The sequence below is a fragment of the Glycine soja genome, chromosome 14 (assembly GCF_004193775.1).
Source record: "Glycine soja cultivar W05 chromosome 14, ASM419377v2, whole genome shotgun sequence".
NCBI lineage: Eukaryota > Viridiplantae > Streptophyta > Magnoliopsida > Fabales > Fabaceae > Glycine > Glycine soja.
In genome coordinates this window covers 3,547,013-3,572,456 of record NC_041015.1, presented here as the reverse complement: position 1 = coordinate 3,572,456, position 25,444 = coordinate 3,547,013, and the positions used below count along the sequence as shown (strand labels likewise).

At 32.3% G+C, this 25,444-nt stretch overlaps 2 protein-coding genes and 1 pseudogene across 6 annotated transcripts; 2 read left to right on the top strand and 1 right to left on the bottom strand.

Moving 5' to 3' along the window:
* The first annotated feature begins 4,967 nt into the window (after positions 1-4,967).
* LOC114383725 lies at positions 4,968-7,410 on the top strand (annotated as a pseudogene).
* Positions 7,411-9,202: 1,792 nt separating this feature from the next.
* On the top strand, positions 9,203-17,307 carry LOC114385362 (serine/threonine-protein kinase TOUSLED-like). Of its 2 annotated transcripts, XM_028345408.1 has the most exons (17): positions 9,203-9,742; positions 9,897-10,142; positions 10,713-10,802; positions 11,036-11,242; positions 11,803-11,853; positions 12,067-12,174; positions 12,259-12,303; positions 12,773-12,885; positions 13,373-13,439; positions 14,012-14,078; positions 14,459-14,553; positions 14,625-14,804; positions 15,166-15,376; positions 15,463-15,727; positions 15,910-15,964; positions 16,195-16,356; positions 16,874-17,307. In XM_028345408.1, the coding sequence occupies exons 2-17, from the start codon at positions 9,915-9,917 to the stop codon at positions 16,967-16,969; spliced, it is 2,040 nt and encodes a 679-aa protein (XP_028201209.1). In that variant the 5' UTR covers positions 9,203-9,742; positions 9,897-9,914; the 3' UTR covers positions 16,970-17,307. The 2 variants fall into 2 exon arrangements, with proteins under 2 accessions (XP_028201209.1, XP_028201210.1); XM_028345409.1 differs by lacking the exon at positions 11,803-11,853 and having other exon boundaries at positions 9,205-9,742.
* Positions 17,308-19,794: 2,487 nt separating this feature from the next.
* LOC114383553 (rRNA-processing protein UTP23 homolog) lies at positions 19,795-24,155 on the bottom strand. Of its 4 annotated transcripts, none has more exons than XM_028343241.1 (7): positions 24,006-24,155; positions 23,597-23,811; positions 23,359-23,439; positions 22,810-22,930; positions 21,246-21,560; positions 20,922-20,984; positions 19,795-20,283 (listed from the first exon to the last, which is right to left on the bottom strand). In XM_028343241.1, exons 2-7 carry the CDS (start codon positions 23,785-23,787, stop codon positions 20,197-20,199), a joined length of 858 nt encoding a protein of 285 aa, XP_028199042.1. In that variant the 5' UTR covers positions 23,788-23,811; positions 24,006-24,155; the 3' UTR covers positions 19,795-20,196. The 4 variants fall into 4 exon arrangements, with proteins under 4 accessions (XP_028199042.1, XP_028199043.1, XP_028199044.1 ...); XM_028343242.1 differs by having other exon boundaries at positions 24,013-24,150; XM_028343243.1 differs by having other exon boundaries at positions 23,597-23,787; positions 24,006-24,141.
* Positions 24,156-25,444: the final 1,289 nt, after the last annotated feature.

The following is a 25,444-nucleotide window of genomic DNA, read 5'->3' as shown; positions in this document are numbered from 1 at the left end:
ATTTGTTTTGTTTTGTTTGAAGATTTAGCTTATTCTAAAAGGTGTTAGCCACACAAATAAAAATATGTTTTAAAAAACCAAAATGTTGAGTCATAATTATAACAAGAGATTTCATTTTAAAGATTTGGTCTGGCCTAAGAGTCCATTCATATGGTTTGTCGAATTCAAAGACTTTGTGATAGTTACAATATAATTTGTTGTTTTTACAAATTTTTACTATAGAGTTAATTCATAGTGTAATCCTGAAATCACATTTACACCACCACCTATGACTATCACTCAAAAAATCATAATACCAACTACCAAGACAATATTGTCCTTCACCGAGACACACTTGGCTAAAACAAGTGAGATTATTTAAAAAGTTCAAGAGCAAAGCCTCTCTAGCATTTGTCATGAGCTATAATTTAGGCTTTGTCTGTTCATTTTCAAAGTCTATCTTAGTTTATTAGATAGTCTACTAAGGATTAGACCTTTAAATAAAAACTCACATGAGTAGACTTTCAAGCTAGCCAAACCTTCAAACAAATTAGGCCAAGCCCTAATGAAAACTTGAATCCATTTTTTGTCCTCATAAATATGTCCCTTTTTTTAGTTTAGCTCCTATAAATTGTATTATATTTTTGTAGTTCATGTAAATTATATTGTTTTTATTTGTAGTCCCTAATGTTACTGACATGACATCCAAAACATTAACTGATTGACATTATCACTTTGTTGGTGTAACATTGTGACTTAACACACACCAAGATGAGGGAGATCTAGAGGTTGTGTAGTATGAAATTGTACTATTGATGATGACTTGAAAAAATTAATTAGTATTATTTATACCAAAAATATGCATCTACTTTATGGTAGTTTATCATTTAAGAATTTCACTGTTGTGTGTGTTTGCCTTAGAAATTTTTTGAATGAGTGACCTCCTGAGAAGTTTCCTGTAAATCACTTGAGTAAGATTAAAATACATTGACAATTTTCATGTTAGTTTGTGGGGACAGTTAATGATTTTGAAAACAATTAAATGTTAAAGTCGATTGTTGGGCTTTGAAGAATGTTATCTATGGAGGATTTTGAAGTGTAAAGGGTTTTAATTAATGAGAAAGTTGAGTAAAGTGTTGTAAAGTGAGTCTTCGAAATGTTAACTCTTAGGAGCATTACAAATGGTATTAGAACAGACTACTCTACTAGTATAGTGTGGTTTGAGGATAAATCGAACAGAAGCTGATTGACATGTAACACTTCAAGTGAAGAATACTAAAACGAGATAGATCTAAGATTGTACAAGTATAAGGTTGTACAACTGAAAATAACTTATAAGGTTATACCAACAAGATGCATCTACTTTTCGATAACTCATCTATTAAGAACTTTACACTTGAGCATACTTGACTTGGAGTAATTTCATAATGGTGACATTTTAGGAAGTTTATCAAGAAGCATGTGAATGATTCCATAGCACACTAAAAAATCTCATATTGGTTTAAAATGATAGTCAATGATCTCGAAAAACAATTGACCGGTACAAAATGGTGTCCAAACTTATTGTTGATGCCTCATAAATTGTTACTTATGGAAAATTTTGACCAACAAAAAGAAATAACTTAAGTGTCAATATTTGAAATGTCATAATGTGAATTGTTAAGATGTCGACTTTGAGAGATGTTACACTTAACGTAAGAACTTATTAATCATGATTGGTCGCATTTAAGAAAAATAACAATAAGCACTAAATGTAAAAAAACAAAATAACATATTCCAATTACCTTTATTAAAAAAATCACAGGGACTACAAAAAATCAGAACTTATAGGAAAAAGAAGTGCATATAACCTTAAATATAAAGAAAGAAACGAGAAACACTTTTTGTCTCTTTATATTTTTTATAAAATAAGTTGAAAGAGAGAATAAAAGTTAAAAGGAAATTAGGAGGGAGTGGTTTCGAAAACAATAAAAAAGATGTAATAGTCAAATAAAAGTACAAACAAAAAGAAATTATTTAAAGAAATGACATCTTTACATAACGGTGTAGATATATATAAATTAATATGTCTATATATAAATTAAAAAATTGTAAAAATTATTCTTAAACTAAAATATTTTTAAGTGTTTTTCTTTCTAACAAAAGTGTTTTTAGGAATTGTTATTACGTATATCACTTTCATTGATTAGTGAGACGTATGTCTTACCCGGACCTCATTGATTATTTATTTTATTTTTTATTTTTCATTCCTTTCACATCATATATATTCACTAATGATTCTGAATATAATTGGGCTCAACAACGGATCCTTTGATCAAAGTTTTGAATGTAAATATTATTGACTAAGAAACATAATCAGGAATAGAAATCCAACAAAAATGATAAACAGAGTTTTCTAACGAAGATTCTAAAAATATACGGAAACTATATTTTATATTTTATTATTATACACACACAATTAAAGACACTCTGTATCTCCAAATTCGTACAGATTATGTATTTCGGCTTCGTTTTTTTCCGCTGTAAATCGATGTTTAGAAAAAAAAAACATGTTTTTTTTCGGTTGATTAATCCCTAAGAAAAAAAAAAGTGTTTACTGTCTAAAAATTCATGACTAACAAACTATTTTATTTTATTTTATTGCATCAGGGGACTTCCTTTTTGCTTCTTACGATGTCGTAACTTTTTGTAATGCTTGCAATGACGTTTTGGCATTTCTTTGGTATTGCAGTCGCTGCTAGGTCTTCTTTTTACCTCCTTTACTTTTAATTTAAAGTGTAATAATTTCCCCCGATAATACGTCTATGTAGTATATACCATGTTGAACCGTTGATTTAAAGCCAAAATTTGTGCCAAACACCAAATTGGACGTTTATTTTTCTGTATAAAATAATTTAACTTTTTACAATATGTTCTCAAACATCCGGTCAAATAATTATTTATCAGGTAATAAATTAACTACATAATATTTTTTATTACTTCAATTACTAAATTTGTGTTTATCCATTTTATTGACAATTTTTTAAACAAATCAGACAATGTTTATGTCACAGCTTTCTATTAACTCCCCTATCTGATTATGTTGAGACTTATACCAAAGTAAAAACATACACACTCTAATCTAAAATGATTTATTATTATTATTATTATTATATAAAATCTTACATGAATTACATCAACTCTCCAATTTGGATAAAAGATGAGGGTTATGTTAGATTTTCCGTAATTAATATCAAACTTATCAATATACCAAACAAGAATCATCTATGATAGATTTTGTATGATTTTAGGTTGTTACTTGAAAGTAACTTGTTTTATGTCTTGAGTCCACTAATGACAAATGAGCCTGAGTTATAATATTAACTTTTAGATCAATGAAAATGTAAGGTGTTGAAAGATTAATTATTGAAAGGTGGAAAATTAAAATTTAGTTATTGAATGTGAAAAAATATAATAAATTTATCTTATCATTAAGTTTTATTTGTTAATTCAAACGCCTATGTGACACTCTAGATCCAATTATCATAAAAAAATATCATGTTTGTTGCTTACTCGTTGAGATTAATTTGTTAATATATTATCGGTGGATTAATTTTCCAGTCTACAAAATTTATTTTTAAAATTTAGTTGAAAAATTGTTGTTATTTTAATCTTAAAACTTCACTAATTACTAGCATTTTAGTTCCTTAAGTTCTTTTCATATGGTCATTTTTGTCTCTAGAAAGACTTTAGAATTTTTAATTAAATCTCATGCTAAATGTAAATTATTAGTATAGTCATCACCATGTCTTTATTTCTATTTTATGTTGGTCATATTTTGCACATTTCCCTTACATATTCTATAGTTCATCTTAATTTACACGTCCACCATTTGCATGTAAAGGTTATTTATTCAATTGAAACATCATTTTTAATATGAAAATAACACAAAAACATCTTAGAAAAATTTGAATTTTTTCTTAATAAACATTGTCTAGTTTTGATAAGGAGTTATATTTTATTCAATTTAAAATTTTAAATAATTTTTTCAACACTCTCAATATTACATTTAAAATTATTTGATGTGTATATATAACTTATGATAGTAATTCATAAAAATAACTTTTGTTTTTTACATGATATGCTTGATTCTTTCATTTTAATCATCGATTATGTGCTAATTGGTTACATAGATCTATGTCACTCCTTCCGCTTATGCCTTCTTCATCCTTACATTTTTTTCACTCTCCACATTCTATATGCAATCAATAAAATGAAAATAACATATACTTTGTGGATCATGTCTATTAATAACAAATACTCCTCCCGCTTAGGCTTCCTTCATCCTTAAATTTTCATGTTTTTTAACTATCTTTATATTATAAGTAATAATTTCATATGAGTAGAAGATCAAGTTTAAAATCTTATAAAATCTTGTTAATAATGTTTTTGAATTCAGTTGTTAACTACTATTTTGTGATCTCATAAATTAATTTCATATCAAGAATATAATTTAGATGACAAAATCTATAAAAAGAAGGTAAAAAATATAAGTAATACATAATAGAAATAAAAAAATATGTTAATTTTTATGTTAATAATTTACATATAATATGAGACTTAATTTAAATTTAAAAATTATTTTAAGAATCAAAATAACAATATATAATTAAGTTCAAGGATCAAAATAAAAATATATAATTAAATTTAAGGATCAATGAATAAAATATTAAATTTAGAAACTAAAATAAGTTGTTAAATTCATGTTGAATTTTTTAAATTGACAAAATATTCTCTAAATAATATGATGATAAATTAATCTCTTAATTAAACAACATAAATGACATCTGTCAATGACAATTGAATCTAAAGATGTAAGATAAACACAAGTATTTGAGTTAAGAAAAACCATTTAACTAATTTATCCCATTTTTATATATTTTTGAATATCATTAAATTTATTTTTTTCATCAAAGAACTCACACTTTCACATATCAAAATGGATACTCAAAAAAAGGATCAAATAATATGTCAGAAGTCAGATGTCTAACTCTCTTCCGCATTTCTGCATCGTATGTACTGTACTTCCAAGTTTGAAGCAACACCATCATGACGTTTCCCAAACCCCGTCAGAGCCACTCCTCCGCCGCTTCTGCTCCCTCCCACCGCCGTCACCTCGCGACGAAAGCGACGTCGAACTGGTCTCGAAGCTCCTCCTGCAGCACCACAACCCCTTCCACGCCACCGAGTCAAGCCTCCAGCTCCACAGCATCACCCTCACCCCCACCCTCCTCCGCCTCAAAAACCACTCCAAGATCGCCCTCTCCCTCTTCCACTGCGCCAAAACCCTCCCCGAGCCCCTCTCTCCCACTCATCCTACACCCTCCTCATCGACACCATGGCCAAGATTCGCCAATTCGACGTGCATGGCAACTCATCGTCGAAATGGACCAAAGCCACCTCACCCCAACCCCTTCTACTTTCCTAACCCTAATTCGCCGCCTCATCTGCGCCCGCCTCACGCGCCAAGCCGTACGCGCCTTCCACGACACGACGCCTTCTCATAAACCAAAACGACGCCCGAAGACATCTGCGTCTTGCTCGACACGCTCTGCAAGTATGGCCACGTCAGACTCGCCGTCGAAGTTTTCAACAAAAACAAACACACATTCCCCACCATCGTGAAAATCTACACCGTTTTGTTCTACGGGTGGTGCAAACTTGGGAGCGTTAAAATGGCGCAAACATTTCTAAAAGACATGATTGATAAAGGAATCGAGCCTAATGTTGTTGCTTACAACGTTTTGTTAATGGGGTTTGTAGGAAGGTGAGTCTGCACCCAGAGGAGATGTTTGAGAGAACTATACGGAATGCAGAGGAGGTGTTTGATAAAATGCGTGAGAGCGGGATTGGGATTGAGCCTGAAGTGACTAGCTTTTCGATCTTGCTTCATGTTAATAGCCGCGCGCATATGCCGCAGCTCGTGCTGGATCAGCTGAGGTTGATGAAGGAGAAAGGGATATGTCCCAATGTGGTGATGTACACTTCGGTAATCAAGTGTCTGGCCTCGTGCGGGTGGCTTGAGGATGCTGAGAGGTTGCTTGAGGAGATGGTGAGGGATGGGGTGAGTCCGTGTGCCGCGACGTATAATTGCTTCTTCAAGAAGTTTAGAGGGAGGAAGGATGGGGAGAGTGCGTTGAGAATGTTTAAGAGGATGAAGGAGGATGGACTGTGCGCGCCAAGTTCGCATACGTATGTCATATTGATTAGGATGTTTTTGAGGTTTGAGATGATCAAGGTTGTGAAGGAGATATGGGAGGATATGAAGGAGACTGGGGCGGGGCTGGATTTGGACTTGTATACGGTTTTGATACATGGGTTGTGTGAGAGACAGAAATGGAGGGAGGCTTGCCATTATTTTGTTGAGATGATAGAGAATGGGTTTCTTCTTCTGAAAGGTACCTTTGACACCCTTTACAGGGGACTGATTCAGGCTGATATGTTGAGAACTTGGAGGAGGTTAATGAAGATGCTTGACGAGGAATTGATCACGTTTGGTTCAGAGTTTCAGAATTATCAATTGAAGCCATACAGGAGATAAGCTACATTATTACACATAATTCTGCTATAGGCTATTTTAAAACTACCAGATTCCAGAAAGAGGATGACTAAGTGGGATGTATAGGTCTGCACCTCATGATATGGGTAAAGCTTGTGAAAAGAAAAAGGTTCTTACGGAAGAAAGTGGCATTACAAGTTAATATTCTACAGAATTACAGAAATCAAAACATAGTGGTTGGATGACAGAGCATCCTGGAGAATTCTCTCCTTTTTGAAGTCCAAAAAGGAACAGTTGGAGGGCTCTGGTAACACCCATCTATTGAAATTTGAAAGTACTAAAGTTCATTCTTTTACCAGTGGAAGTTATACTACAAGTTTTAAGACGAGGTTCACAATGGAACCCCTAATTCAGGAGGATCAGCCAAGGCTTTTCATCATAGGTTCACAACATCTAGATTTGACAACTCTGGTAGGGATGGATTGGGGAAGTTATAACTGGTGGTAGCTTTCTTGATTATACTATATCTGTAAACCAATATAATCACCTTCATTTTGAAGTTCTTAAATTTATATTCATTCTCTTCTTTTCTTTTATTCTTTCTATACATTGTAGTGACAAATCTATCAGCACTATCGTTCTTTGAATTTGGTGGGGAGGGGGAGGGGGATGCAACTGCACCCCGAATGTGATTTGCTGCAAGTCTGTTTTTTTTTTCTTTTTTTTTGGGGGGGGGGATCTATGCCTTTTGCCAATAAAATTAGGAGAGTGTAGTTTGTGTTTGAATGTAAAGACTCCTTGGCAAATTTGTAACAGATGATGGAATTCTATGAATGGAAGAGCATACATATCTGATCATATGATGAGATTGAAGGGCATGTTATTTAAGACCATCCTATAGCATTTGCTCCACTGAAGAAATTCTTTATAATATTCTTATCGTATTTTAAATTGGTCATATGGTATGAAAAATTCAATTATAATATTTGGATGAATGTTGATAAAATTAATTTTGTAAAATTGATTTTAATGTGATATGGTTTATGTTTTGATATTTTTTATTATAAAAGTAAGTTAAGAGTAAACTCACTATAAAATTCTAGATTAACCGTAAAAAATTATTTCAATTTAAAGTTATTTACCTAAAAAAAATTTTAAAATCAATTTTGGGCTTGGATTCAATTCTCCAACCTACCCATATCTCTACACTCACATTAAGATATTTTTTTTCATTTACCATACTAATTGTAATTAGAGGAGTGTGATGAGTAACCCTAATTCTTGTTAGATTGTCATATAAATAAAAAAGATTGTAAAATATGAAGTTTAAAGTTAAAGAGGTCGAATTCAATATATTTTTTTCTTCTTATAATTGTTTTAATGAAATTTATCATGGCTTTTGCGTCTATGTATGAAAAGTCAATGTAGAAAATCTAATAAAATTAATCAATATATATTTTTCTTCTTAAATTCACTTTTTGTCCCATAAATGTTAATAACAAGCAATTTTAGTCTTTCAAAACAATTAATGCATATTTGATTTCCACATTTTTTTAACTTAGTAATTTTTAAAAATTATTAACATGATATTTAAGTAATAATATAACATTGACACGATATAAAAAATAAACTAGTAATCTAATATATATGCAACTTGCACTAATAGTTTAGTGACGTAGTAACAATGACCACAATTTGAACAATCCATGTCATATTAGTCTATATTTAAAATATCATGTCATTTATAATATTAATGTATTCGTGTTATTTTATCACTTAAATATCACATTAGTCCTTTATGTTAAAAATTTGATGGCAAAATAACAAAAGGTCAAAATTATTAAATTTTATAAGATAAATGTGTAACTAATTTTTTGAGGGGCCAATTATACAATCGTAAAACTATAGAGGGCAAAATGATTTAAGCCTATCTTTTTTATTATTATTCCTATTGATGTAAGCTTATCCTTTTTAACCATAAATATTTTTCACGAGACAAATATATTCAAGAGGATTTACATGGTTATTTTACTTTTCTTAACAATATGCCATATTTATAAACATATGATGAGTTACAACTAAACAAAATTTTATAAGCAGTTTCATATAAATCTAAAAAATAATTTGACACACAGATTGTTTTGCCCTTTTGTTTTCGATTTACTTAAAGATTTTATCATGAGATTGATTGCGATGAGATGATGCTTCTGGTTTTTGAACCGAGGGTAGGTCTTACAAGATTCCTTTCTAGGCCTATACTATACCTTATGCTTCTCGAATTCAAAAGGATTGTTACCATCCCTCTTGGCCCATTTGGCAGCAATGTTCATAGATCCATGTCAATAGTAGTCACCACCCACACATGATGTCACAATACCTGATTTTGGCCATCAATTAGTCCTTTAACCCATTCAATTATTCTTGCTTCTTTCTATGTGAATTTCAACCTTTTTCTTTTCTTTTTATTTTTTCATGAAAGTCTCTTCTAGTTGTGTATACATCTCGAAATAAGAAACCTTTCACTTTCTCACTTAATTAATTGCACCCATCTATTTTCACTATAAAAATATAGGATCATCAAAGAAATTCAAAGCACCATTCTCATCTCAAAAGCAAATAGGTAAGAAAAAAACTATCATCATTCATCACTATAACACCTCTCTAGATTTAAAAAGCACAAATCTCACATCACATCACATTCAAACACATACTAAATCCAAATCATACAATATGTTTGTACTCCTTTTTTTATCCCCTCCCTTTTAACTTCTCACGTACTCTTCTCCCATGTCCCAAAATTTTTACCCATAGAAGCTTCTCTGAACAAAAACAACCCACAACAATTTCAAAATAACACATGCCCCAAAAGAAAAAAGCAGTCTTTATTACTCTCTTCTGTTATTGTAGTCATGCCTCCCTTCTTTCACAGGTCCAATATTCATTCTTCTTTCCCAAGCTTTTGATTCTTCCACCACTTTCCCAAACAACAAAACCCTAGATTTTCTTTTTCCAATCACTTAATTCTCTGAGTTCTTCACCCAATAGGCAAAAAATACTCAAAATCCCCCCTTTTTATTTTTCCTTTCAATCACTTCCCCTTCTAAATTCTCTGATTACCTGATTTATTCAACTGCTTCTGCCGTTTCCCCTTTGCATAAACAAACCCCAATTTCTTCACGTGGGTCTCTGAAATTTTTTCACCTTATCCTCTCTGATCACGAATGGGTATGGCCTAGTTATACTCAACATTTTTTTATCAAATAAAAGGAACCGTTTTTTTTTTTTGCCCTGAATGAGTTGATTTTTTTTTTGGGTAGTTTTTGTTGTTAGTGTATGTTGGGTTGAAATTTGAGAAGCATTTTTCTTTGTTGCCAAACAGTTTGCAGTTATAGCAACAATGTCAGATGACATGCTCATTCATTTCTCATCCAACTCATCCAACCAATCAGATCAGTCTCTGCCTACAAAGATTGCAAAGTTGGAAGCTCGCATGGTTGGTAAGGGTTCCTCCACGACTGCTCAGCAATCAGGTTGGTCCTCTGTGTCCGTTCCTTCTGCTGGGAAATTAGGTGGAGCTGCTGAAAATTTGGCTGAACCATCCACTTCCAGTGATTCTGATGATGATGTAAGTCTTGTTATCCCTATACAGTGCAATGTGTGTGGGAATTTGACTACATTATGAGGACTATTGTTGTTATGGTTTTGGCTTATTTGCTTAAGATTTTAAATATCGGTGACAATCTCGGTCGCATTGTGGTTTCGTCGCTTTTGTTGATATCGCAGCAAATCGTGGACAAATGTGGCAGATGCGGTCCCAATTGTGGCCGTGTTGCAGTCACGAACAGTTAAAAGGCCTTGATGTTGCGGCCCAAATCACAACCGCAGACCGTTTTTTTAAAACGAATGCTTGTGTTGCCTGGGATTGTCAATGTTAATATAGAAGCTTCTCTTGTTTAATTTGTTTGTTTTGGTGGTTGATTGGTTGTGTATTTATCTATGGTTTAGGATATAATAAATGTAGGTGGTATGTTTTGTGTTCATTGCAGCTGTTTTTATGATGGTGACTTGACATGAACATTATCGGTGTTGTGTGTTTATTTATGATCTGGAATATTGGTAGATGTATGGAATGGAAATATATTCCAATGATAACTTGACTGATTAGATTGTCGGTATCTTTTTATTTCTGTTCCAGAATGGTGGGGAATTCTTAATACAAGCCAACACTCAGAAACGCCAAAAATTTCAAGAAGATGGCAGCGCAAGTGTTTTTGAACGTGTTGAGGTTGGTTTTCATGACTCCATATACTCTTTGCTATAGTTATAGAATAGCTGCATCTCATGTTGAAATTTGAAAAACAGCTACTCACTGGATAAGTTGCTTACATTTAAAGGTCTCACCCTTATCATCTATTTCTAGTATTTTGATCACTTTATTAACAAATAGTAAGAAGTGTACTTTTTGTCTCAGAAATTGGTCGTCTAGTTGTTTCCAACTTAAAATATTTTGCATATCAGGTTGTTACTGATGCAAGGCAAATGAGTTTGGAGACCATGGAGACAAAAATTAATGTTGATGCGAATAGAAAGAAACATGGCCGTGGAAGAGGGAGTTCTGGTTCAGGTAGAGGCCGTGGTTCCAGAGTTACTGATCAGACCAAAACACAAATTTCTCCTCCAACAGTTTTGGCTTCAAATGGTCAGATTGAGAGTGTATACCATAAGGTATGCTCCCTCCCATGAAATATTTGTTACTGGAATTGTAATTTGTCAATTGTCCCTATCAGTTTTTTTTTTTCTTTCTAAACTGGTCTTTTCAATTGTGATTATATATCTGTAGTCAATACCTGATTGCATGCATAGTTGCACAACTGTGTCTTCTTTAACTGTTTTTTAATGGAGACCTGAAATTTAAACTTCTTGGCGTAAAGAATTGACTGCTGGAAGGAATGATTGTATCCATCCGTAGCTGATAGGAAATTTGTTGCACCAATCTTGGTACCCGTTTTTGCTGCTTGGTTTTCTTGAATGGTTACTCAATATCAGTGTAATGTCTTAATTTTTTAAATCATTCTCTGTATTCTCTGATTGGCAAGGTTTATTTGATTTTATTGTCTGGTTGAGTCTTTTAGCTCTTGGTTATGCAAATTGGAATCTTTCCTGATTCCTATGAATTTCTATTCATAAGTTCAAGAGTGTATATTGCTTAAGCAATTAATTTTACAGATTGATCATTTATATTGTACTCCTCGATTGTTCCCTATAGAGCTCATATTTATTTGCAGGATGGTAGACTCAGTGATCAGTTTCATAGGAATAATTCTGCTTCACTAGAGGTGTGGATTTGGCCTAATTCCACTTGTCAATTTTATGGTCATTAAAAGAATATGCGGTTTTGTATGAAAATAATTAGAAGTTTGATATTACTTCTTTCATTTCTACCTCCCTCCAACAGATCCCAATGACATTGTTGATACTTTAACTATTTATTGTTGTTTGTAATTTTTCAAAAAAAATTCTCATTTTATTTCATCTCTATATTCAATTAGGAGGACGTTGCATCTTTAGAAGCAAAAGTTGTTGCATTGGAGGAGGAATTGCGTAAATCAAAGCAAGAGACCGCTGATTATCAAAATCTTTATCGACAGTTAGAAAAGGTATATGTATAATAATACCAAATGCTAAACTCTCAATTGTGAATCAGAAGGATGTTTTCTGAATCTTGATTTTGGCATATGCAGGAACTGAAGGAGCTGAATGATCATGAACAGCAAATGAAGCCTAAGGTGTGATTATTTTCTGCTTTTGATTGCTCAGTAGTTGTAATTAAAGTTTCCTTTTCAGCAAATATTTCACTCCTTATTATGTACATGTTATTTAAAATAGACAGCATTTGCTGTCCTAAATTTTGTTTGTTTTAATTCTATATGCAAAAGTGAACTAGAAATCTTAGACAGCTCCTTGTTGATACCAGTGTGCCACTGCCAGGGTCCCACTCTTCTAAAGTGAGCTTCTTATTTTAGAGAGTAAAGTAAGCAATATCAGTCATTGATATTACATGCACATGCATGTTTAAGTATTAAACGTTGATTTTCTCATCAACGATTGATGTTACTTAATTTACCTTTACTCAATTTAGAAGAGCCCTCTGCTACCACTCCCTCCCCTCCCCCAACTAAATGGTTAATGAACATGCTTAATACCATGCATCAATTAAGCAACGGCATATTAACATTTGATCCTTCTGTTTTGCAGAGAATGAAAATAATATCTGACTTACTGATATCTGTTTCAAAGGCTGAGAGACAAGAAGCAAGGTTGAAAGTACGGCAAGACTCATTGAGACTTGGGAATGTTGGTGTAATCAGGTATGCATGGATCATTTTAAAAAATTACTTAAATCTCAGATAGCGTAGAGTAGCTGACCCCAAAACCACTCTAGTGGGATGACTTCTACTGTGAAATTTTAGTTACAAGTTCAATAACTTATATATAGACTTATATAAATTACCCAAAATTAGAGACATTCATATGCTGGCAATAAACAGAGAACTGGATTTAAATCATGAAAGACCTGTGTGAGAGTGTTTACTGCAGGAAAATGAAAGGGTGTGGGGATACACAGTGGCTTCCAACCATTAATCAGTTGCGCCCACTAATTCCATGAATAGCCACAAATGCGGTTGTAATTCTCACTGCTCCACATGTGACAGTGATCTGCAACACCACGGGCTTCAACAGAGCGGCCAATAGCCGCAATGCAATGCAACTGTGCTATAGAACACGATTGAAAACTGAGAAATTATATTTAATATCATTTTTTTAATTTCTTATTAGTTCAATTATGAATTGTAGAGCTGGAACTGTCATATCCGAGACCTGGGAAGATGGTCAAGCTTTAAAGGATCTGAATGCCCAGCTTGTATGTCCCATTTCCTTTCTCCTCCTTCATGATTTTTTCTTTTTAATTTTTGTACTGGAGATTATTACTGATTGCGATCAATTTATCAGATTCAACTAGGATTTGTTGTGAGATTTATTCTGATTTAGGAATTATTATAACAGACAATTTTTAGGATTCTGATTCTTTCCTTATTTGATGTGATAAATATCATCCATATTGATTTTTTCTGATTGAACATTTCATAATTCAATATAATTAAACTGTCATTATCTGAAGACATTTTCATGTTTTATTTGTGCAGTGAAATAACATGTTTTTCACTATCCTTCTTAGATTATAAATATTATTAAACCTGAACCTTTTTGCTTCAGTTGGACATATTACTGAATACAATTATAGGATAGTAGTGTTTTTGGAGTTTCAAGGGTTTTCCTTCTCAGTAATATTTGGTTATAGCACAGGGTATATAATGTCAATGTTATCATAACTTCTGTCTGTTAGTTTTTTGCAATCAAAACCTTGCCTATGTTGATAGTTTGCATAGTGATGCCATGAATTACTTTTCCTCATCATTCTTTGTTTTTCACCAGAAACAACTAATAGAAACAAAGGAGGCAATCGAGCGGCAGCGCAAATTGTTTAAGAAAAAACAATCTGGTAAATTCTGTTTCCTTTTTTCTTTTAGCACTTGTCAGCTAAAATTGGGGAAGAGGGGTTGATGAGACCAAATTTGGGACTGTCCTTTTCACTTCTCCATCGCCCTCTTAGTTATACCAGTCGTTGGTATTAACATTCCATCCATCTTGCCAAATCTCTACATTAAGTACTTCGTATACATTGACTTTCAATAGCTTTACTAAATATGTACAAATCATGACCAAACATATGCTCCTTAAGAGGGCCTAATGGATATCTGGATACTATCAATATCTGTTTCACGCTATTGGATACTGCTAGACTATCTTGTAATATATTACTCTGCTCCATGGGTTAATAGTGTGTGTTTTGTTTTTGTTGGGCCTTTTCTCTGATTGAAGATAAGAGTGATGGAATAGATGCAGAGGTTGGATTACCAGAAGATATTCTAATTCATGATGAGATCTACAAGTCTCGATTAGCTAGCCTTAAAAGAGTAAGTTGATATTTCTGCTGGCCCGATTGTTTCTTTCCTCTTTATGTTTCTAATAGCAGGAAAATGTTCAGGAAGAAGAAATTATTTTCCGGGAGAGGGAACGATATGAAATAGAGAAGGGGAGGTTAATTCGTGAAATGAAACGTATACGGGATGAAGATGGTTCACGGTTTAACAACTTTCAGATTCTAAATCATCGCTATGCCCTTCTTAACCTTCTTGGAAAGGGAGGATTCAGTGAGGTGTACAAGGTCAGATCAGAACTATCAAAAAGTATAATAATAAATTAATAATCATTTGATCATATTGATATTATTTTAGCAAGAGAAATGCCAACAACACACTGTAGCACACTTTTATAAATTATTCTTTATTGGCTGAAAATTATTAGAACTCAACATTGTGTATCAATATTTAACATATTCCCGCTAATGATTTTAAAGTTTCCAATAAATTAATAATTGAAAGTATGTTGCTAGCACTCCTCTTTTAGCAAATATTATACAAGGTTTTGGGAAACTAAAGCCAGAATCTAGACAATTACTTGGCCTATATTGGCAATTGTAAATAAATACCTTTTTGCAGTGATTTGAAGTAAGAAATTTCCAGCAGGCTTTCGACTTGGTAGAGCATAGATATGTTGCATGCAAGCTTCATGGTTTAAATGCTCAATGGAGTGAAGAGAAGAAGCAAAGCTACATACGCCATGCAATTCGGGAGTATAATATTCACAAGACTCTTGTACATCGTCACATTGTTCGTTTATGGGACATTTTTGAGATTGATCAAAACACATTCTGCACTGTTCTAGAGCATTGTAGTGGTATGTACTGTTGATTCACTGTTTTCGTTTGATTTCCTGTTTTTCCAACCCATTTTCCCTTTGACACTCCTTTATTCTTCTTTTAGGGAAAGATCTTGATGCTGTCCTCAAAGCAACACCTGTATTACCTGAGAGGGAGGCTAAGGTCATCATAGTTCAAATTTTTCAAGGCCTTATTTACATGAATAAAAGAACACAGAAGATTATCCATTATGATTTGAAGCCTGGAAATGTTCTGTTTGATGAGCTTGGTGTTGCCAAAGTGACTGATTTTGGTCTTAGTAAGATAGTGGAGGATGATGTGGGATCCCAAGGTATGGAACTTACATCCCAAGGAGCTGGAACATATTGGTAAGTGGTGAAAATCTTTGTTGGAATCCAAAATTTGAATTGGTCCAAGTTTGTATGTTTAAAGCTTCATTCTCCTCAATCTGACTTAACCTTTGAAGCTCCTTTTAATGTTTCCTTGAGATTCCAATATTTAATTTCATAAAATATCTTATGCATTCTTCTTTTCCTTTTTCAATTTGCAGGTATTTACCTCCTGAATGCTTTGAGCTCAGCAAGACACCTCTTATATCATCAAAGGTCAATAAATTTCTAAGTTGTAAAGACATGGATAAATTTATTTTTATTTTATTTATTTTACTATTGTTATTGTTATTATTCTCACTCTCAATCACTTTGGTCGAAGGATATTTCACTTTGATGCAAGTGTCACGATGGTTGGGATTGCAAACAACTAACTCTTGGATCATCACCTTAACATATTTTTTGTCATTTGGCTCTTGTATTTTCTAACACTTTGTGGAAAACAGGTTGATGTCTGGTCTGCTGGAATTTTGTATTATCAAATGCTCTTTGGCCGACGTCCTTTTGGGCACGATCAAACACAAGAGAGAATACTTCGCGAAGACACAATTATCAAGGCACGCAAAGTTGAATTTCCTTCTAGACCTACCATTTCTAATGAGGCAAAGGTGAGTTGCACCCTTGTCTGATAATTGCTGCTCATGGCTCTGATTGTTCTTTGGCCTTATTTCATAATTCTGTTTATTTATATTTGGGTTATTAACAAACACCCTAAGTGCATTGATTGAGGAACCAACAAATAAGTTTTTTGGAAATCACACTGAGGTGCACTAGAAATCATGGTAGACGTGTATCAATAATATTTTTAATAAAAATTTTCCACTTTTGATTTCTTAATCAGTGCATTTGCCTTTATTTTATTCTGATTTTCAGTGATGTACACAACTATGCTTCTTGTAAGGTTATATTTATGGTAATTTTCAAAAAAGAACTATCCAACTTTATCCCATATGCAAGTGTAGGAAGGTGGTTGTTTCCATTAAAGACCTCAAATATATACATGCTTATATCTGGTTAATAGTTTCTATGTTTAGCTGTAGAAAGAAAATAGTTCCTGCTATCTACAATACTGTCAAAGTCAAACCTGACAATTGTCTGTGCTGTATCTACAATTAATTTGGTCAGGATTTTATTCGACGGTGTCTAACATATAACCAGGCCGAGAGACCAGATGTATTGACCATTGCTCAAGACCCATATCTCACTTTCTCAAAAAAGTAATGGGCTTCATTATCCAGACTCCACAGAGAAAGAATGGAGGATCTCATCTTCTAACTTCAGTTACTGAATCTCTTAAATTTTGTATAGGTTGTAAAGATTTAATCTTGTCAATGAGGCAGAGAGAGGGATTTCCCCATTCTGAAACAGAGTCCAGTTTATTTGCATGCATCACCTTTTGGTTCAAAATATGGGGGAGCAAATGGCATGTGGGTTTGATTTGACCTCAAAAAGGGCCAGGGAGTATAGGTACTCACTGGCAAGTGAGAAAGCTTGTGCTATTTTTTTAATACTCTTGCTCCCAAATATAGGATTTTAATGCATTTTGATTGGCTACTTTATCTTTTTTTTTTTTTTCCACCAAGCTATTAATTTGTGGAGGGAGAGCTAATTTATTTTAAGGATGTTTGAAAGGTTTGTTTTACATTTGGCTGCCGAAATCGTATATGGTGTGTTACTAACCAAAAGAAAACTAATAAATATGTGGGGGCATCATAAAGATAGCTTTTTTAGGATATGATTTCTGAGTTAATGAAACGAAATATAAAAATATATTATGATTGAAATTAGTTATTGGAGATGGGAGCACGCGTGCGAAGCCATCGCTTCGTTCTGGGAGTGGCGGCTCGTGAAGGTGTTGATGGAAGGAAAGGAGGTGAAGTGGTGGATGGAGAGTGAACGGTTGAAAGGACTTGATGAGAAGAATCTGGTAGAAAGGAGGTTCAAGGACTTTGAGTCTGCAATGGAGTATTTATCTAAGTATTTAAAGAGTATGATGATGGATGGTGTCTGAAACAAGTATTTCGGAAGTATATAGGTAACCCAAAAGCATATTTCAAAATATCTGTTCTGGAATATAAAAAGGAACAAGTATTCCATAATAGGTTTTCAGGATGTCTATATGCTTTTAAATTAGATAATTTAGAAACCTATTTAGGAATACCTATTAGAGAATACAATTTTGATATTCTAAAATTGGTATTTTAGAATATGGTTCGGGATTATTTATAACTTTTTGAAATGGCCATTCCGTAATAAAGGAAGGATAATTGGGGAATTTAAAAACATTTGAGGGTGCAAGAAGCAAAAAAAATGGAGTGCAGGAAACAATTGCCTCTAGAGCATGAGGCCTAATGTTCAAGCCTAGAACAAATCGCGGTAAATACCACAGTTGATAATAGATCTCATTAAGACCTAACAGAAATTAGAATGGAAGTTGTGGTGTTATGAATAATTCCTTGAAGTAACATTGAGAGACAATTGGATCCATTAATATCTTAATTTGGATAGATTTCTCGATAAACACTTAAATAAAATAAAATAAAATAAATCAAAGTATAGTTTAAAAAAGGTGCTGCATATATTAAAGAATAAATAATATAGGAGATGTAAAATTGATTTGATAGTGAAGAAAGATGACAGATAGTGAGTTCAAATCTCCCCTTAATTAAAATTACTAAATTAACAATTAATATTTATTGATAAAAAAAATAAATACATATACTAATAGTATAAAAGTTTTTCTTGGTTATTAAATGGAAGATCATAATGTACATTACATTTATTAATTTGATAATTATCTTTGATTTTTTAATTTATTTTTTTAATTCAATTTCATCCTCTTATTGTTTAAAGTTTCAATTAAGTTTTATGTTTTTAAAAATAATTCAATTAAGTCTCCTATTTTTTTAAAAATATTCAATTAGATCCTTTATTTTTTAAAACAATCAATTTGGTCCCATTTTTTTCATCTACTCCGAAAATTTTAAAAATAAGACCAAAATTGGTGACGAAACATATATGTTTATGTTAGTCAAATACTTGTGTACTTAATGTTGCCCTAAGTTTACTGCAGCAATATGCAGTCGAATGGCAATGGGCAAAGCTGACACTGAAAAGATTAACCTCAATTTTAGTTCTTAACAACTACCAAATTGGCAAATAATTTCATAGATATCAACCACGCAATGATAATCAATTATATTTTTATTTATTTGAGTCTTTGTTCAAGTATTCCCAAGGACATAACTATGAAAATAATCCCTCAAGTCAGGGTAGTAATTAGGTAAAATTCCCTACGTAATGACTTATGATTCAAAACATTATCATTGCAAGTAAATTTCATTAAGATTAGTGGTATAAGTAGGTGAAAATCACTTGTGAATCTGAATTGATCCAAACAGTTTGAGTTAAATAATTTTTATATTTGGATCATGATTAAATCAAACCAATTAAACTCGTTGAGTTTTGAATTAGATCACAAGTTTTAATATTTGAACTCATTAACTCAATCCATTGACCTATTAATTTGTATTAAATTATTATTGTCATTATTAATATATGAATATATAATATATATTTTAAATTTAAAAAAATCAAATATTAGACCATTGATTATATACACTTATCAACTTAAATTGAACACATTCTTAATTTTGAGGATCAAAACAGCAATGATTTCATTAATTTAAACCACTTTAAATGGATTCCTATAAATACTTTGAATCTATTAACAAAAAATAGGTCTCATAGTGTTCCATTGATTTTGGTAAAAAGAAGTATTTAAAACTCATCCTCACTATACTTATTGAAACTTCTTATCTCAAATATAATATGTTTAATTTCTCATTCCCATGAATAAATAGATAAAAGTCAATAAAATGGAACAAGATGTAACAAAATCACAAAATTTTCTTTTTAATAAAAAAATTAACAAGAAACAATCATGTCATATTCATTTAATAAAAATTTTAGCTTAAAAAATATTGCGTTAAAAAAAATAAAATTAAATGTCTTGATCCGTTGACCAAACCCAAACCCAACCCGTCTACAAACGAATTAATTTGAGTTGAATTTCATTTTTTTTCTCTTAGAAAAATCGACTCAAACCTTTCAAATGTAATTGGATTGAATCATGAATTTGATCAAATTCAATCCAAACCAACCTATTTACATCTCTAATTAAGATCATAAATATCAGAATCTATTTCCACCGTGAACAACGGCTATTTGGCTATCCGTAGGTAAAAATACGATAGCCAGCAAAATAGACACAGTATAAAATTCAACAAGCAACTAATCTCGATACACTTCCCCTTCCATGTCAGCATGGATTTAAAACTTGCTTTTCTCTCGACTCAACAGAAGCAGTAAAGTCAAGGAGCTCTTCTAAAAATACCTATTTGTAACTGTGTATATATATATATATATATATATATATATATATGGACCTAACTGCTTGTTTCTGTTGCCATTTTTTGTTTATGTGACCTCTTCCTTTTCCTACTTCTCTTCACTGTGTTGTCTTCATTCGTTTCCTGCATAACAACCGCAATTAATAAACATCTAACAAATCTCTAGGAAACAAAGTTTATTTTCAGAGGATTGTAAAATTAAATTAAAACATATAACACCGTGGCTGAAACATTCTAAACATGCTAATGCAATTTAGAAATTTAATCACAGAACCACAACAAACAGTTAAATAGGAACAATGCTTGCACTGACATCTAAATTGTTTTATGGAGTTCCAAAACAACTAATAATATTTTGGCACATCATTAGATTACAATGTACAAAACATTACACTGGTAGTGGATTAAATTCAAACCAAGTTTTCTTGTTTTATGCATGTATGGTTATCAAATATTCAAATGGCCAACTGTAAGTTCCATGATCAATTGATAAAAGTAGCATAAATTAGTTCACATGTGTGTATTACAAACATCAGGATTAATCAAGATTCAAGTCATATGGTAAAAAAAAAACCTAGGTAAAATGATTCGAAGTATTTAGTCTGAATGGTTGTGATACCAACATGAATCACACTCATTTAATGATTTCACAATTATGATGGGAACTTTACCCAGATGGTGAATCAGAATTAAATCCAAAGTTTACAACCCAAGTGTTACACGCTCCAATTGAAAAAACGTATAAATTTTACTAACCCTACCTTCAAAGGACCAATATTTTGTTTTTCACTTTTCTTCTTCTTGCATGAAAGTGGGTTTGGACCCTGCAAAGTTTAAAAGTAGTATCATAAAAATATGAGAATACTAAATGGAAATCATAAGCTGCTAAAAGTAATAAAGCTTTACTCAAGTTAACTAAAACTAATGTCAAATTTAAGTTCACTTGTAAAACTGCACACACACACACATTACAAAGAAATTAATTGTTTGCATAAATGTTTCAAGTCCATATAAACAATTAACCACTGAATATGGTAACCAAACTCAAGCTAGGAAACAGATACAGCACAAGAGTAAATTATAACCTTAGCTCTTTTTCTCTTGAACTGAGGTTCATCCTTGATTTCCATACGATTCCTTGAGGTAATACCCTTCTCTACTGCCTGCACATTTATGGTCTGATCTTCTGAATCTTCAATTTCCATTATTTCAGTAATGGAATTGTTGGCTTCCTCACCAGTCAATCTATTCATTACCCTATCCTTAAATATCTGGTACTCCTTCTGTGTCATATGTAATCGTCCTTCTTCAGAAGTTTTGACATATTGCCGCTGAAATGCAGATGGAGATTCAAGGAAAAGAGCATTTCTAAGACCAAATATGAGAGGCACACCAGGTACCTGCAACAAGCAGATTAAGAAGAATTAATGTGTGTCTAAGTGTACAATTCTACACATCTTGCATCATTATGAAAGCACTTCAAATTTTAGACATAAATAACCAGAAGTTTTCATTTTTTTTCTTTTTAATGAGAAAAGCACCATACTCAATCAGAAAATGTCAAAAGTGCATAAATGACATATAGTAAGGTAATTCACTAATGGCACAAATAGGAACCCTGGCTGTACTGAAAAATGAAACACAACCATTTAAAATTCATAATGTAACAAACCAGAAATGGAAGGAACATGGGATAGACATCAAGACAGGAAGATGTTAAAGAATTTTGTATTCAACCACTCTAACAAGAAATAATGCTCTACACTTCCATCAAGCCATAATCAACCATGAGACAAGAAGCTGGACGAATTGTCCATTGAAAGCTAGCAGATGACTGAATCAGTAACACCAAGTTGGAAGATAATTCACACATTTAGGCAAGGTGATGCAACCACAATGGGATGAATAGGATTAGAAATGGGAAGATGATACAACTGGATTAGAATATAGAAGGTGTTTACTGACAGAAAATCTATATCAAATAGAATGAAAGATATGAAATGAGAGTATGAAGATACAAAGATAATGCAGATGCACTAAACAAGATACTGTCTCGTTTCCCCACAGTTCAACTATAGCAACTATTTTTAAAAATTGCTTTAATTCTGGTCTAACCAGAAGTTCCATATTCAAAATGCTAGACTGGACATGACACAAATTCTCCAAGATTGTTATTTAACTGCCAATTAAATAACAAGATCATCAATTGCACTAGTGTACATCAATCAGTAACCCATCTTCCACAGATAGCAACATTAAATTGATGCTCCATTCCAATCCACCACGTCTCACTAACTAAGGTTTTGAGATAAATGGCTTTGCTCAGTTAATGAGTTTCAACGAGCTTTAGGTGTTATAACAGAATGAAAAGATATTTGTAACAACTATCTTTCAGATTATCAAAATAAGTTTGCTACCTAATATCAAGACAAATGTATTCTGAGCCCAATAGGTCGAAGTGATTCTCTCAGGCTGGATATCATTAAAAAAATATAGTTCGTTAATTAAACAAGTTTTACCACGATTAGAAAGAAAATATTAAAGAGAAAGACATATCTAACCGTTAGAATCAACGTTGAATATATATATATATATATATATATATATATATATATATATATATATATATATTATACAAATGTAACAAACCTCTTGCAACTGTTTCCGCAGGTCAGTGTCCTGACTAGCAACAAAGAAATGCTCAGAATTTTTTTCTCCAACAACCTCCATGATGCAAGCATCTGCGCTCTTACATTTTTCATGCTCACATCTGCAAATTGGAGTAAAATCAAGGTAATGATCATTTCCACAGCAATACCAGCGCTCAAATATCTCAAAACCCTAATAAACAAACAACAATGATCCTGACAAGTAGTCCACTTAAAGACTATCAGATGCTGATTATTAGGACTAAAAATACAACATTGCTTCAAATTAGTGAGCCTTTTAACATAACATTTCGCTCAAAATCATAAAAAAATAACATTAAAGTAGTCATGTATGACCAGTTCAGTCAGAATTTTAAATATACAAAAATACACACTGATCAAAGAGTATCGAACTATCAACAATAACAAGCTAAGTACTCTGATTCTGGTTATTTGATTAGGCATCATTCATGTATATAGTATTGAAACTAGTGAAGTTGAGGAAAGAATCCATTTAACAGCATATGTACCCAGCAGTAAGGTGAATTACCTTGCAACTATAAGTTTATGAGCTGCCTCGAGAGCCTCAGAATACGAGCTACCAAGTCGTTTCAACTCAGCTAGAACACATCTGCATCATCTCCACCCAACCCCCAAATTAACAAAGAGAAATAAAAAACAAAAGGTATCCAAAACAAATCACAATTCATAGTTCATACCAACGATGTTGAGCTAGGGAAAAAATGTTAATAAATCTACTTTACACATAGAGAGGGGGAAAAAAGGACCTTGTTGTGTAGAGCTTGATCGTAGCACTGAGGACATTGCCAATGGCCGTGTCAGCAGGGGTTATTCGATTCACAAGAAGGTGATGAACAAATGTGCCATCACATAGAACCTTGTAAGGCTTCCGAAAACCGAAGCAAGCAGTGTAAAACGTCAAAATCTTCCTGTGCCTCTTCTGCTTTTTCACCTTCATCTGCAACAATGCATATAACACAATCTGAAGAAAATGCGGAGACAGGGGTTAGCTCGGAAATTTAATCGGCATTAGATCATTCAACTTTTGCATAAATGCCAATCATATAATCTGGTTTCATTCAGAACCACATCCACCATTTTTGAAAGTTCACATATGATAGATTGATGAATGATGGAGTAAAGAGGAAGAGAAATTAACATTAGTTTGGCATATACTTTATACCGTCGACCACAGAGTCACGGCGGAGCAGCTGTGCGCAGCGGAGACTTTAGGTTAGGGTTGTCAGTGAGAAAAAGAACGGGGTACGAAGCTGTGCCGCCTGTACGAGGGTGCATAAGTTAACACTTATCCCACGCTTATGTTAAGTTTATTTGATTCCTTAAAATTATGAACCATACACACGGGATAAAGACATAATATAACATTTATTAAAATATTTAATATTAATTATCTTGATATAATTTATATAGCTATCAAAATAAAGAGAGATATTGGAATAAATAAAATTTGGTGTTTTTAAAAATAATTAAGTTATTTAGTTATTAAAAAGATAAAAATAAAAATATCATGTCTTTTTAATACTTTATACCCATAAAAAAAATTATCACATAATTTTTTGAGTAAAAAAAAATATATTTTATGTTGTCCTTTGGTTCTTTTTCAAATCAAATTTGGAACACTTATAAATTTTATTGAATAAAATGAAATTAATTTTTTTTTATTAACTAAATATTAAATGTTAATATTTTTACCAAAATAATATATTTTATGTTGTCCACTTATGTTATATCTTTAATTTAATTTTATATTTATGTTAGCTATCAAATAAGTCTAAAGTCTATCCAGCCTAATTAACTCATCAAGTGGATCGAAATAAAAGGTTCTTTTTATTTAAACTACTTTTTTAGAGTTTAGACTCATGATATTTGTAAGATGGCTAGGTCAAACTCGTTTTGCCAACTCCAGTGAAAACGAAATATGATTTTTTTTTTCAAAATGTGAGAGAATAGGGAGTAGACACTAGCAATGGCAAAAAAGTGAGCAATAAATTACTAGTTGTGAAAGCAGTAATCAACCTCAAAATGGATTTTTCAAACAAATATACACGAATCTCATTTGAAAAAGGGAAAAAATCATATTAATATGTTGTAAGGCATTTGAACAATGGGCTAAGAGACTAAAAGGAAAGATCATTTCTTCTTTCTCTCTTTCTGATCAATGGGCTAAGAGACTAAGAGTCTCTTGTTGTAAGGCATTTGAACACAAAGGAAGAGATGTCCTTGTGTGTTTCAGAAGTTGTAAAGGATTACGAGATAGTGGAACTCCCAAGCGGATTTCTTGGAGACTGGACGTAGGCAACGGACTTTGTTGAACCAATATAAAAATTGTGTTTGCACTTTCTCTTCCCTTAAACTCTTTTATTTATTGTTACTTAACATTTACATTCATATTGTTTAATTTGAATCATCATTTAGAAATTCATCTTTAAGGGAACTTGGAACTTGGGTGTATAGAAATTTTAATTGGGGAATGATTTGTAAAATCTTAATTCAACCCCCCTTCTTAAGATTTATGAGGCCACATGTCTAACATTCTTAACACAAAAAAGGCGTGAATTTCGTAAAGGAAAAACAAATGGGATTGTATGTAGTTT

Excerpts from the sequence above, each read along its gene's own strand:
- LOC114385362 (XM_028345408.1), top strand. The coding sequence starts at position 9,915 with ATGTCAGATGACATGCTCATTCATTTCTCATCCAACTCATCCAACCAA. Across the intron at positions 12,886-13,372 it reads GGGAATGTTGGTGTAATCAG|AGCTGGAACTGTCATATCCG; the intron begins GTATGCATGGAT and ends TATGAATTGTAG. Across the intron at positions 15,377-15,462 it reads TGTTCTAGAGCATTGTAGTG|GGAAAGATCTTGATGCTGTC; the intron begins GTATGTACTGTT and ends TTCTTCTTTTAG.
- LOC114383553 (XM_028343241.1), bottom strand. The coding sequence starts at position 23,787 with ATGAAGGTGAAAAAGCAGAAGAGGCACAGGAAGATTTTGACGTTTTAC. Across the intron at positions 20,985-21,245 it reads TCAAGAGAAAAAGAGCTAAG|GGTCCAAACCCACTTTCATG; the intron begins GTTATAATTTAC and ends TAAACTTTGCAG. Across the intron at positions 20,284-20,921 it reads AAAATATTGGTCCTTTGAAG|GAAACGAATGAAGACAACAC; the intron begins GTAGGGTTAGTA and ends GTTGTTATGCAG.